At 37.6% G+C, this 13,285-nt stretch overlaps 1 protein-coding gene across 4 annotated transcripts in view; it reads right to left on the bottom strand.

The window, feature by feature from the left end:
* HECW2 (HECT, C2 and WW domain containing E3 ubiquitin protein ligase 2) overlaps positions 1 to 13,285 on the bottom strand; it is a 360,484-nt gene that overhangs the window by 41,424 nt on the left and 305,775 nt on the right. For all 4 annotated transcript variants that reach the window (XM_081260931.1, XM_081260932.1, XM_081260930.1 and 1 more), the window contains 3 exons: positions 13,042 to 13,125; positions 9,871 to 9,980; positions 659 to 779 (listed from right to left, as the gene is read on the bottom strand). In XM_081260931.1, the coding sequence (XP_081117057.1) occupies positions 659 to 779; positions 9,871 to 9,980; positions 13,042 to 13,125 (315 nt within the window). The remainder of the gene's footprint in view (positions 1 to 658; positions 780 to 9,870; positions 9,981 to 13,041; positions 13,126 to 13,285) is intronic.

Raw genomic sequence — 13,285 nt, forward strand, 5'->3', positions numbered from 1 at the left:
ACAACGAGCCCTCCTATGCAGAGGGGTCAGGCACCCAGGTCATAGTGATGCTTCAAGGGTGACCCCCCTCCTCTGCCCTCTCTCAAGTACCATAGTAAGCTGTATTGGGGACATGGGGAGGAGGGGAAGAGTGGTAAGTAAGGAGTGAAAACAAATCTAGGCCAGACAACATGATGAGGATGTTTCAGTGCCCCACTGAAAGGGAGGGTGAGAAAGGCAGAAACAACATTCATGACCCATTCTCTTGTAGATGAAAGTTGTCACAGAGAATGAAATAGAGCTAACCATACATTCAAGTCAGCTCAGAAAATAGTGACATGCTGTGAAAGACACGGCAATAATTTAATATCTAATGACTATTCAGGAAGCCAACAGAGAGGTACTCTTTGGGAGAAAAAAAATTAATCAGCTTTTTATTTTGTCTCTATTTTTACAAGGAAAGCAGTAGTGCATACACTGCTGGATTTCAAACGTTAAGCTTAATCGTATGTTAACTCTAGAACTACATCTTACATGATACTGTAATTTACAAATGCCAAAATAATCATGCCCACTAAAACATAGGCTCATTGTCCCAAATCACAATTTCCTAAATTCCCAACTACATCCCATCCTTAAACCATCTATAAATCATGTGGTTTGTATTACTTTGACTTACTTTAATTTCCCTGGGCCTTGTCCATATCCTTTAGTCTCTAACTTCCTGTAAAAGTTCCTCAGTTTGGCTTCAAAATCTCTCTTGTAAGGGGCTGGAGCGCGGGCATTGGCACGTTGAGTACCTAGAGGACACCACAGAGGAGGACAAGCTGGGGTTGAGCACTGTCCTTACCTTCATCACATTACCATGAAGAAACCACCCCCATTAACAAATAAAACCAGTAATACTTTCAGCTTCTGCTTCCCCTCCTCTCCAAGTTGAAGGATATAGCAAAGCTTAACCAGGGTCTTAAGTGACATCTTTGTGGCTTTTTGGTTAAGAATAAAGATCCTCTTTGAAAAGTTACAGGATGCCCATGTTTTTCTCAAATATGTTCCCCTTTTTACTCCAAACTAATATGAGTCAAACGGAGTTACTCATGTCCAGTGGTTAACTGTTCAGGATGAAGTATCTTTTCTTGCTGCTGAAATGATATCATGGCAATTCAACAGGAAGCTACTGTGTGAAGTATATGGCATGTAAGGCAAGAATAGTCAGTTTCTATCATTCCTCACCCCCCAAATCCACAAAAGGTTTATTCACATATGCACTATAAAAATAAGAAATATTTCAGATATATAATTATGTATATTTGTTATTGCAGGGTAAAGTAGTCTTAGTATAAAAACAATTCAAACCTAATTGCAGAAGGTACTTGTCTTCTGGCTGCACAAAGAGTAAATAATAGTGATATTTATTGCATTCCGAATGTGCCAAGTGCCGTGAATATCTACAGAATATTTAAAGATACTTATATCATTCAGTAGCTCAGTATAAGAGCATCACAGTTTCTTCCTCTTTCCACAGAATAATCTGGCTTTGTGTCACAAGGTGACTGAGCAACAACTTGGGATATTAAACTGATGAGGAACAGGGGAGTCAGACACAGAGACATGAAAACAACACTGGATATTTCCACCAAGTACTTCCAACTCAATAAAAGAAACCAGAAAACACAAATTGTGAAGTCTTGTTCATCACACACCATGTAAGTTCATGAAAAATTTCCTTAACAAATGAATCAGCTGTTATTTATTATTAGTTTATCATTTATTGCTAATACTGTGTTAGATTCAATCATGGATGCTAAAAATGAATAAGGTAGGGTTCTGGCATGACTATCTTGGTTGGGGACACAGAATTAAAACATAGAAAATAATTAGAGCATAAATCCTAAACTAGGTGGTACACAGATTATAAAGCAGAGGTGACAAACCTATAGCCCTTGGACTATCCCCATATCCCCAGTCCTATAAATCTATTTTGTTTGCCCCACTTGTTTTTTCTTTTTTAAGATTTAAAATTGATTAACGACATTTAAAAATTTAGGAGATTTCAAGTTAAAAAAAAAAAAACTATGTTTTTCTCTTGAAAATTATTTGGGAAATATTACAACAACCGGCTCGCATTTCCCTGGGGAGACAGGAGCAGCTGTTCTATTAAACCAGGCCTGTGTTCTTCCCTCTGCCACAGCTACTCAATGACACTGGCTGCCTGACCTCCTAGTATTTGCTTTTGATATCAGTGGTATAGAAAAGTTACAGTGATGTCACAGAAAAGCAATGAGCACAGGTGGAGATTAAAATGAAAAAGACCTAAGGAGGGAGGCTTAATTGAAGCAAACCTTGAAAATGGAGGAGAATCTCTATTCTATACTGGGACAGGTCAGCAAGAGCTGGAAAAATGATTGCTTCATATTCAGAAGATGCTGAAGAGACCCACTAGCCTGGAGTGGAGGGGGCGTGCTAGAGAGTAAACGGGAAATTAAATCAGTCAGAAGTGCTGGAGTCGAATTAGGAGAGGAATTTTAAAAACCTCGCAGAAGAGTTTGGCATGGTGCAGTGAACAGTGGAAAGCCTTTATAGGTTCTTCAGCAAGGGAATAACATACAAATGGTGTTTCATTAACAAAATTATTTTCAGAGTGTGTTGGACCGATTAAGGGTGGGAAAGAGGAAAGGAAACTAGAGGGTGGATACCCAGTTAGAAATTGTTGCAGCAGCCAAGGCCTGAGGGGATAAGGACTAGTCAGGAGGGTGGTGACTCAGAGGAACATTTACAATGTGAAATATGAATTGGTAACAGTAGAAAAGTAAGGAAGAGAAATGGGAAACCCCGATAACATCGCTTTTCAACAATAACAATAGCTATCATTTGTTAAGTGCCTGCTATATTAGGGATGATGCACTTTACATAGGGATCTTGAGAAATCCTCCCAAGTCTATGAAGTGGCTGTTATTCTTATTACTATCATCATTATCACTTGGCAACTAAGGAAAACAAAGATACAATTTCTTGTCCAGGTCATATGCCACTGATAGTAGTGGGTTTGGGACTGGAGCCAGGTCAGCTTGATGTTAAAAGCATTGTGGGAAATGATGCTGGTGGAGAGAAGCATGTGAAGCCTTATACATACTGAACTGGATATGACAGCTGGTCAGGTGGATGTGCTCTACAGGTACTTGACAATATAGTACTGGAGTGTGAGTGAGAGACCAGGGCTACATCAGTGGACTACATGAGTTAGTGGATAGGTGACACTTTGTGCAGTGTCTGCTGAATAAGAAGCTGTCATTGTTATCTGCATAGAGGTAAACAGTAACACATGGGGAAATGTGTTGGGGTTTTAGGAATGGATATTGAAAAAATTGACTACTGATCAGTGATCTGTCTGGAGATCTGTTTGTACAATTAGGAATCTTTTACTCCAAAAGCTAAGAGTTATGTCAAAAAGAAAAAAAGTAAACTTGACCTTAAAAGATCTAAGAATCAGAAGAGACTCCTAGCAAGATCTCAGTCTTGACTGCATATTAGAAGCACTTAGGAAGCTTTTTAAAATTCCGAAGTTCAAGCCACAGCCAAAATGCATTACATCAGAATCTGTGGAGGTAGGACCCAGGCCTAAGTGTTGTACACAGCTCTCCAGATGGTTTCTCTGTGCAACCATGGTTGAGAACCAGGATTCTCTTTACAGGAAGATAAAATGTAACCAGCAAAACATGTGGGTAGTATCCAGGGGTTAACCCAGGGGGAATGCTTCCTGCATGTATGAAAGACATCATTTGCTCCACAAAGGAACATGAACTCCCTGAGCACGATGCTGCCCTCCTGGGTGGATGAGGGAGGAGGGCAATGAAGCACAAATCCTTGGTGCTCCAGTCTAAGAAACTGCAGATGAGTAACCCAGACAGCTCAGAAGACAGCCACAATGAATCAGCTTTTAAGAGGACAATCATTAATAGAGAAGAGGAAAATGAAGAACAAAGGACTGAATGAAAATCTTTCAAGACTCAAAAGAAACATGATTCTTTCATAGTTGATTACTTTAAGAAACAGCACATACACTAGGGCTGCATAATTTGAGATGCTTAAAAGGATGTGGGAAATACCACAATGCATTCCATCACTATCAGCACAGACATAATAAAAATTAGCTCTGACTCCATTCACACGCTAGGTAAAGCGATTTCATTATGGAGACTCTGGAGACAAATTATTCAATGCAAAAATTCTTTTCCTAATACGTATATTATGAAAAAAATCACTTATATATGCTTCAGCATTTAAAAATTACAGTAAACTATGCTTCTGGTCTTTGTCAAATTCTTAATTACAAGTCAGGTGCAACTGCCAAGAGATTCCAGGGGAGGAATAATGCTACTTCTGTTTTGAAAACCAAAAATGTTCCTGGAAGCTTCTGCTAACAGTATTGTATGGGAACCATAACTTCCGGTGAAGTTCTAGGATAGGATGTTCTCGCAGAGAGGTGCCTGTATGGTATTCACAGTCTTACAAAAGGAAATCAGATACCAAAGGTCAATGTTGCATCTAGTAAGTAAGTGATCAAATGAGGAACTGACTTCATGTATGGTCAGCATTATACTAATCATTTGGAGGAAAATATTTCAGTAATAGATACCAGTGTGTTTTTTTTCTTCTTTGTCCATTGCTAGGCACACCTAAAGAACTTTCATAGAATGGTACAGGATTTCTATTACTATTAGAAAATTTCTATACTATTATAGAAATTATTACTATTATTAGAAAATTGCAAATTAAAGAATTCTACCTGACAAAACATTTTAAACGACACTAGAAAAAGGTTGGCGTTCAACTCCCGAGAAATCTCAGTCTTTTTTTGATTCTGGTGTGCAACTTGGAACTCAGATGACTTTGATGACTAGCACTTGCCCTGCACTGGATAGGGTTTGGAGCTTGGCCTAATCCACAACAGCTCTAGGCCTCTGTTTTGGGATGACTTGGAAATCCCCTTCTTTCTTGGTTTATTTTCCACCAATAAAAAGAAAGGAAAAAAGAAACAAGAAAGAAAGAAGCTCTTCATATGATTTAAACAACAACAATTCCCTGTTTGTATAATCAAACTATTGAGCATTACAATAATTTCTGGAAGCCTCCACCTTCTGAACCATAGTTCAACACTGAAACTGATGGAAATAATAAAATAAATAAATAAAAAGCAAAATCTCAGAACTAGCTGGCACAAAACAAGTGCTGAATCCCTCACATTTTTGCTTTATTCTCTAAGAGTAGTAAAAGGCCCTCGGGTCATTTTTTGAGTTTGTGGATGGGAGTGTACATACCATGCATTGAAAACAATTTGATGCTCTGATTTCTCAGACTTTGGCAAAGAAGCAACTTATAAAGGGAATGTTGACAGGCATGACAATGACGGGCATCCTAATAGGGGTGAGAACATGGAGGACTACCAAAAATCAAAAGCTCTCTATTGCTTAAGACAATATCTGAGAAGAGAGACAGAGAGCTGGGGAAGCAAGGGGGAAGGGTATAGAACAAGCAGTTGGTAAGATGCTAAGACTCTGCAGGGAGAGAAAGAGGAAAAGAAGATTTTATGAGAGTCCCACCATGTGTTGGAGGAAATAATCCCTTTTACAGCCCATTCCCTCAAGACAACCTTCAGTGAAGACCCTCAAGTTGCTCTCTAGGGCTCTCTGAGTCTGTTTACTTCCTCTTAGTGTGACCTTGTGCAGGTCCTAGCTTCCCGTTGAGTCCTAGTCAAGTGACCACACCTCTGCACCGTAATAGGCACAATGATCTCCCAAACCATGAAATCTCCTCAATGAGCTGTGTATATGAAAGCAAGGAGAAATATAATGTACTTATGAAGAGTTTCAGCAAATAGTGGGTTAAACAAATTCTCTCGTGTAAAGTCATAGCTTTGATTACCTGGAAAATTCACATAAGGGAGCACATCTCCAACAATATTAGATAAATTAGGTGTTACTGCATTTAAATTCCTAGAAATGTTCACTTAAATAAACTTCTGGGTCCCCTATTTGGCATAATAAACCATATGGTATTTGCAAAGATCTTTTCCTTCTGGCAGAGCAGAGGTTGGGATTGGCATTATAAAGGTCCTAGAAAAATGAACCTTCACATTCCAAAATTTTGACAAATTTTAGGTGAGCACTCTAACAGCTGCAGAAAGCAGTGAGTCAAAGTTTCCAAAGCCCCTCTCTCTTCTGTATGTGAAAAGACCCATAAATGTGCTTGGAATGAGGAAAAATGTGTAAATACTACCAGGTTCCTGGGCATTCTGAATGAAGATCATTAAAATTTATTGTTGTCATAATTTTCACAATGTTATTCTCACACCACTTAAGGGGGTAAAATTCCACTTATGATAAAAAGGATCAGGCCACTTTAAAATATTAATTTTACAAAACCTTCAGGAATACTGGTAGAAGAAGCTATTTGACTTAAAGAAACATAAGATTCCTCCACAAAGGAAACGAGGCTAGCAAGTCCTGCTCTTCTATCATGTGGAATTAGTTACAGCTACTTCCACTGATATCAGGCAGTACATCCCAATCTCAAGATCAAACAGGGCCTATTGAAACAGAGTAGGCCAAAAAATGTGGAGATGATTCTTCCTGAAAATTAAAACCACCACAAATGCTGCTAGTAATTTAGATATATTTGGATTACACATGTCTTTGGAAAATTTAACTCTAAACCTAAGCTGCCAGAATGCATTTTAGGACCACCATGGATTAACCATGTGCATTTGGATGCTAAATGAAGAAGTAAACTGGGTCACCATTTTAAATATTCGCACAAAATCAAAGAATGTTCAGCCAGTGTGTAAGAGCATACTTTGTAGGGCTCCTAAGAGAATCTGGTGATCTACCTTTTTCTGAGGAAGGATGGGCCTCAGAAAGAGCCTAGAATGGAAAACCTTGATGGCATGAGTGATAATCTACATGGCTTCATTTCTTTAACCATGAAACATCAGATGAAACTTTAGCAAAGGTTCATTTGTTTGGTTTTTCTTTTCTTCTCTAGCTCTCTTGTTGTTTTTTTGTTTGTTTGTTTGTTTGTTTTTGTTTGTGTGTGTGTGTGTGTGTTACTGAGGATTGAATATAGGTTCTTACTAAAAAAAGACCTCCCTGAATGACTAAATGCCTAAGCAGCCAGCTCTGCAAATCAGTAAGACATGGATCCAGTTATGAATGACTCATATATGGACAAACTATGCTTCTTGGAAGAAACTTTCCAGAAAGAAAGAAAAAAGGATAAATTAACATTTCTTGGAGGTCTGCTAAGTTCCAGCACCATGAAAGGCATTTTTTCCAAAAATAACCATCAGAGGTAAAGTGACTATTCTTATGTCCATCTTATAGAAAAAGAAATATTCAAGATCAGGGAAGGAGGTGAATTTACTTCAAGTCACACAGCTGGTAAATGACTAAGGTCGGCTGTGTATTCCATCAGTTTTTCCCCCTATATCTTTGAACTTACCTGTAGTGTCAAGAATATTTCCTCTCACCTGGTGTCATCTGAACAGTTGTCTCCAACTCTCCCAGAGTTGGCCCATGCCCTTCCTTTCTGTGTCCTGCCTTCCCAAAGGCCTGTGGTTGTAATGGCTGCTTTTTGCCTCATTCAATAAACCATTCTCCTTCCACCCACCCTGAGACTGCTCCATGTACATGCTCAACTACCCTACCCCAAAGACCCTTTCTTCCCTTTCTCCTCTGCCTTGTGAAAAGAGCATGCCACACTCCTGGCTTCTACTTTACATCCTGCATCCTTCTATAACTGGTCATAATCCAGTTTATTAGTTCATAGACTCTTTAGCAGAGATCGTTTATAACTTCACAATTTTAAGATCTCATGGCCTCTCCTCAGACCTCATCCTTCTTGAAACCTTGGAGCATTTTTCTCTGTGAACTGCACCTCCTTGAAAACTGACTCCCCTCAAAAGACTTTCCTAATTCTATGCCCAAATCCACTGGCTCACCTTCTTTTACTCTCCTCAGCCCATCACTTAAATATTGAGGCTCCTCATTATCACCATCAACTATTTTCTCTTCTTTTTACTGGCATTCCTCCCTACTTCCTCTAAACTACACTCTGGGCTTCCATGACCACCAGTACACTCAATTCCTGGCTATCAACCTCTACTTCCCTCCATGACTATTTTTTTCCAGATGTCTTTGTGTATTTCCAGCTGATGGCCCAAAGATTTCTCAACAAAATACATCCAAAACCAAATTCATTTCACCTCTCACTTCCAGTCTAACCTTTTTCCCCTTCTTGGTAAAGGGAGCTGACATCTACCTAGCAATGTAGGTAATAAGGACCTTCGATTCTACCTTGACTCTTCCCTATTTGGACTCAAAGTCCTTGTCTCTGCATCCAACATAACCCCTGCATTTATTCCCATGTCTCCACCCCGTGCCCCAGTCCAGCCTTTTATTCATCGTGTCACAAGGCTAACGTAACAGCTTCCCAAATGGAATCTTGGGCTCCAGTCTCTCATCTATTCTCCATACTGTCACCAAACGAATCTATATTATTGTTATTCTTCTGTTTATAAGTTTTCAGAGGTTTCTCATGGATTTCTCATTGAGATAAGGCTTCACTGACCAACTGGGCCTACTCTACCTTACCAACCTGAGTTTTCAGACCTCCTCTTCACTTGTAACTATTAATTTGCCCCTAACAATGCTTTTCATGCTTCTGCACCTTAGGTTATGCTTCCCCATTAACTAGAAAGTTCTTTCTTTGGTCTACTTGGCAGATTCCTATTCATCAGCATCTAAGGGTGACTTCATGTCTGTTATCCTCACCTTCTCCAAACACCCCACCCCCAACACTGAAGGAATAATTGTTCCCACATCTGCGTTCCCATACAAGCTCTTCATTACAGGACTAACAACAGAGTTCAGAGTCATTATTGACTCACTACACCTCCATGAACCCTTCAAAGGCAGACTGCATTATTCATCTGTATACCACCAGGGTTTAATTCAGTGCTTGGATCATAGTTGGATGCTCAATAAATCTGTGTTATGTGAACAAATTAATAGACCTTTTCCTGTTTGCAGTATTCAGTTAGGCTGCAGCTTCATTATCATAGTAATATGTGAAAACACATGTGATATATCAAAAAACATACAGCGCTTTTAGTGATACCCTGGATATTTGAATTTCTATTGAAACAGTTTTAAATTTTATAGCTGTTAAAATGTGAAAAATTCATTGCCTATAATAAGGATAAATATAGTCAATGTTCTGTCAGAATTATGTCTACCTTCCTTAAAAAAAAGACTCATTTGTTATGTTTCATTTTTTACCATTCATTCATCCATTCATTTACTCCTTCCCTCCTTCATTCACATTCTTTTTTCAAAAGAGTTTGAGTTTACAAATCTGAATTTATCTATCAATATGCTCTTTCTGACCATTCAGCTTTCTTTTTGTTTTTCCTATCTAACACAGTTAGTGAATACTGAAGGGGGAGAATATCTAAGTCCATGACACTGAATCATTTAAATTCAATATTATTTCTTGAGAATGGAGACTTTATTTTCCAATGTCTCCCCACTGGCATTTTATAAATCCAAAAAACTAACATAGTATTTTGTACCTTAGTATTTTCCAAGGTGTATAAGGCACCACATAACATAACAATGAGTAAATTCTATGGAAGCCTGTCGTACTACTAACATTTATCCCCCTATTCATCATCTTTCTGCTAAAATGAATCCCCACAGAAATAAGATACTTTTAAGAGACAACAAATGCCACACAACATGTTCCTGTGCCTACACTATTCCTTTAGGAAGGAGAGAATATCTGACTTTGGGGCATACTCCTCAGAGAATTCACATGAGCAGTAGGTGGACTTACCTGGTGAGTTCTGAGGAGATGACACGGGGGAGCCACGTGGGGACTGACAGTAGCTGGGGTGGAGTAAGGCATGTGGAGGCACATATGACATTATCTCTTCTTCAAATAAGCTGAAGAACACAAGAAACAAAATGCATACTTTAGTCAAAGAGGTGAGGGAAGCCTCATTTGCACAAAGAGTAGGAAAGTAGGAGAGTCTGTCCTTCACACAGCCCATCCCTCAGAGGTCCCTTGTTCTCCACCACCATGACTTATAAGTATTCTTCCATAGTTTTGTATTCTGAAACATATCTATATAGAGGAATGTATAGATGAACATTGCCTCCTACATTGTTAAAAATTATATAAACTCTAAGTATATAGCATTCTTGATTTGTTTTTTCTCATTCAACAATATTGTTCTAATTCTGATGTCTATGCATAAGTATCTCGTGTGTTCCTTTTGTCTACAATATAGCAGGCCATTCTATAAACATATCAGTTTATTTCTCTATACCTCTTTGGAAAAATATTTACTTTTTTCAAAGTGCATGTTTTTATCCTCTATGTGTCACCTTGAATATGTATAAAAGAGTTTCTTAAGTGTAAATGTAGCATATACCTAAAAGTAGTTTCTCAGTAAACACACATGTGGCTTTTCAACTGTACAAATATTATCCATGTGCACTCCAAAGAGATCGAAGAAACCACAATCCCACCAAACCCAGGTAAAACGAGAGTTCCTATGTCTCATTAGGTATTATCAGAGTTTTCGAGTTTTACGATCTTCTATTGTGATATGGTATCTCATTATTTGAAATTGCATTTTTAGGATTATAAGAATTTTTCCATGAATTTATTCCTGCTCCAATTTCTATGAAATGCCTTTTTATATCTTTTTTCCATTTTTATTTTGGGTTTCTTCTTTTAAAATATTCTAAGGGCATTCGTCATGTATCATGGTGCTGACATCTACCTAGCAGTGTAGGTAGTAAGGATCTCGATCTCTTTGTTCTAGTGCTGTGAATATTATCCTTTCAGTTTGTTACCTTTCTTTATCCCTTGATATGTGGTATCTTTTATTATATAAATTTTTCAATTTTATGTGGCTAAATTAATCAATCATTTCCTGTATGAGTTCTGATAGAAGCATGAGTTTTACATGACTTGAGTTATTAAAAGGATACAGAGAATTGATAAATCAACAATAAATGCCAGGGGTCATTTAAAAATTCTTGTGTTTTATAATAGCCATGTTAGATGGTAACTTTACACAGGTTGACTTTGAGTTGAAAGTGTCATAGAGCTGTATTATTTCTACATTGCGGCTCACTGAAAATCAAGTACATTTGTACTGGGGTGATTTCCCTTCTTAAGAAACAGACAAAATACAAAAACCACCATAAAATCTTCCACTATGTACACAATAAATACTCTGCTTGAGTCCATAGTCACTGATTGAAGCAAATCCAATACCAAAGTGGTGTAAAAAATAAAGAACTGAGGATAAAAACAAAACACCCACATTTTAAATAATCATTAAACTACAAGCAGGTACGTATAACACATGTATCAATGTGTGCTATTATTAAAATAATAAATACATTTGGTCACTCAAATGAAGTACAACATTTTTATGTAACAATAATGGAACTACTAAATAGAGGTAGATTTTTCATACCACTCTAAATAATCATTACCTTCAGAGAACCTGTGTATTTTCCTAAAACAGGGGACAATGTGACCTTGCCCTTTATACAAGAGTTTTCAGATACTGTTGAATTCAACCACATAATACATAGAAATTCATGCAAATTACAGTATTTATCAAAGAACAAAGTACAAATATTTGAAACTCTAGGGTAATAAAATATGTAAACTTAAACCATCTAGAGATTATTTAACTAAGGTTAGTTGAAGAATATTCATGACTTTTGCTTTATAATATAGTTCTTACTAATTCCAAAAGCAGAATTCTTAGTTTAAACGAAAAAAATTAGATTTCTAGAATGAAGCAAAAGAGTCATTTTGTAGCCAGAATTTTGTAACAAAACTATTTTGTCACCAAACTCTGAAAGAAAGAAAGATCACACTCTGATGTTAACAGGCCAGTAGTCTTCCTGACCATGTAAGCACTAGATGCTGCTTTCAGAATTAGCTTAGTTTACCACAGAAGAGGAGCCAGGCCATCCCTAAACTGAGAAGTGACACCTCCCTTGCAGATTTTGTTCAAGGTCAAGTGGAGAAAAGTGGCTGTGGAAAGTGATGACATCCTTTTGAGTTATGCTTCAACCACACAAACAACTTTTGGGCAACAATACAAGGGATAAGCTTTTGGCAACAATCAAGTAGTCAGTGTGAAATATGGCAACATAGACAGCAACCATCAAGTGGAAAATTAGAAATGGCCAGAGTCAAGATCATCATAAAAAAACATGAATGGTTGTTAGCACTCAGGGACAAATAAAACAATGCCTCAGTGGCTCAGCATGACATTCCCTTAAATTCTTCAGAGGCCTCTGTGGTGGGTTTCCTAACCACTAGGTAGAACAGACCTTTATTTTACTCTGGCTTGCCTATATTTGAGAGATAATATTAAAACTGAGAAAGTCTTTTGAAAACTTGACAGTTTCCCCTCTGAACTACTCTAAAATTTAAAAACCAAAGCCAATCTAACCATCACAAAAGAAAACACAACGGGTCGACTTTATGCAGGGCTTTCAAGTTGGCATTTGAGTGCCAGGGACCAAATTTCAACTTTCTGATCCAATTTCCCAAACCTAAACTCATAAAACCACAAAGTAAATAAGTAATATCTTGAATCAGCAGAAGGAAACAAAACACATTTTAAGAAAACATAAAGATGACCTCTGTCCTGCCCTGAGGAGGTAAACCGTATGTAGCTTCTTTGGTTACTCTTCTTCTATTCCATTCTGACCGGGACATTGTATTCATTCATCTCTATAGTCTTTCCCTTCTCAAATACCACATCCTTTTTCCAGGAGGGTAAAAACAAAATTAAACAGATCTCTGTGGTAACAAATGCAATATCTGAAATAAATCTTCAATGTATTTCCTTAAGTCTATTTTAAGATAAAAAAGACATGTTAAGGCTATCAATATTGGTATATTATTTTCTAAAATGCTTCCTAGTATCTATCAGGAAACTGTCTACTTCACCGTGTTACATACCTCAGCAACATAACAAGGTCTGCATCACTAGAAAGGCGTACCAATCCTGGAGTCCCTTCAGTTCGAATAAATTGGATCTTCTCCCTGTTCAGATTGAAAAAAAAAAAAAAAAAAAAACAAGCTCAGAATACATGTGGTAGCCTTTAGGGATGTAACTCAGTGTAAAGCACATTTTTTAAATAATTGCCAGAGCACATTTTGGCTCCTATTATGTGGCAGTTACTCTGTAATCCCCTGGGAATAC

The sequence above is a fragment of the Spermophilus citellus genome (assembly GCF_964194105.1).
Source record: "Spermophilus citellus genome assembly, chromosome: 11".
Classification (NCBI taxonomy): Eukaryota; Metazoa; Chordata; class Mammalia; order Rodentia; family Sciuridae; genus Spermophilus; species Spermophilus citellus.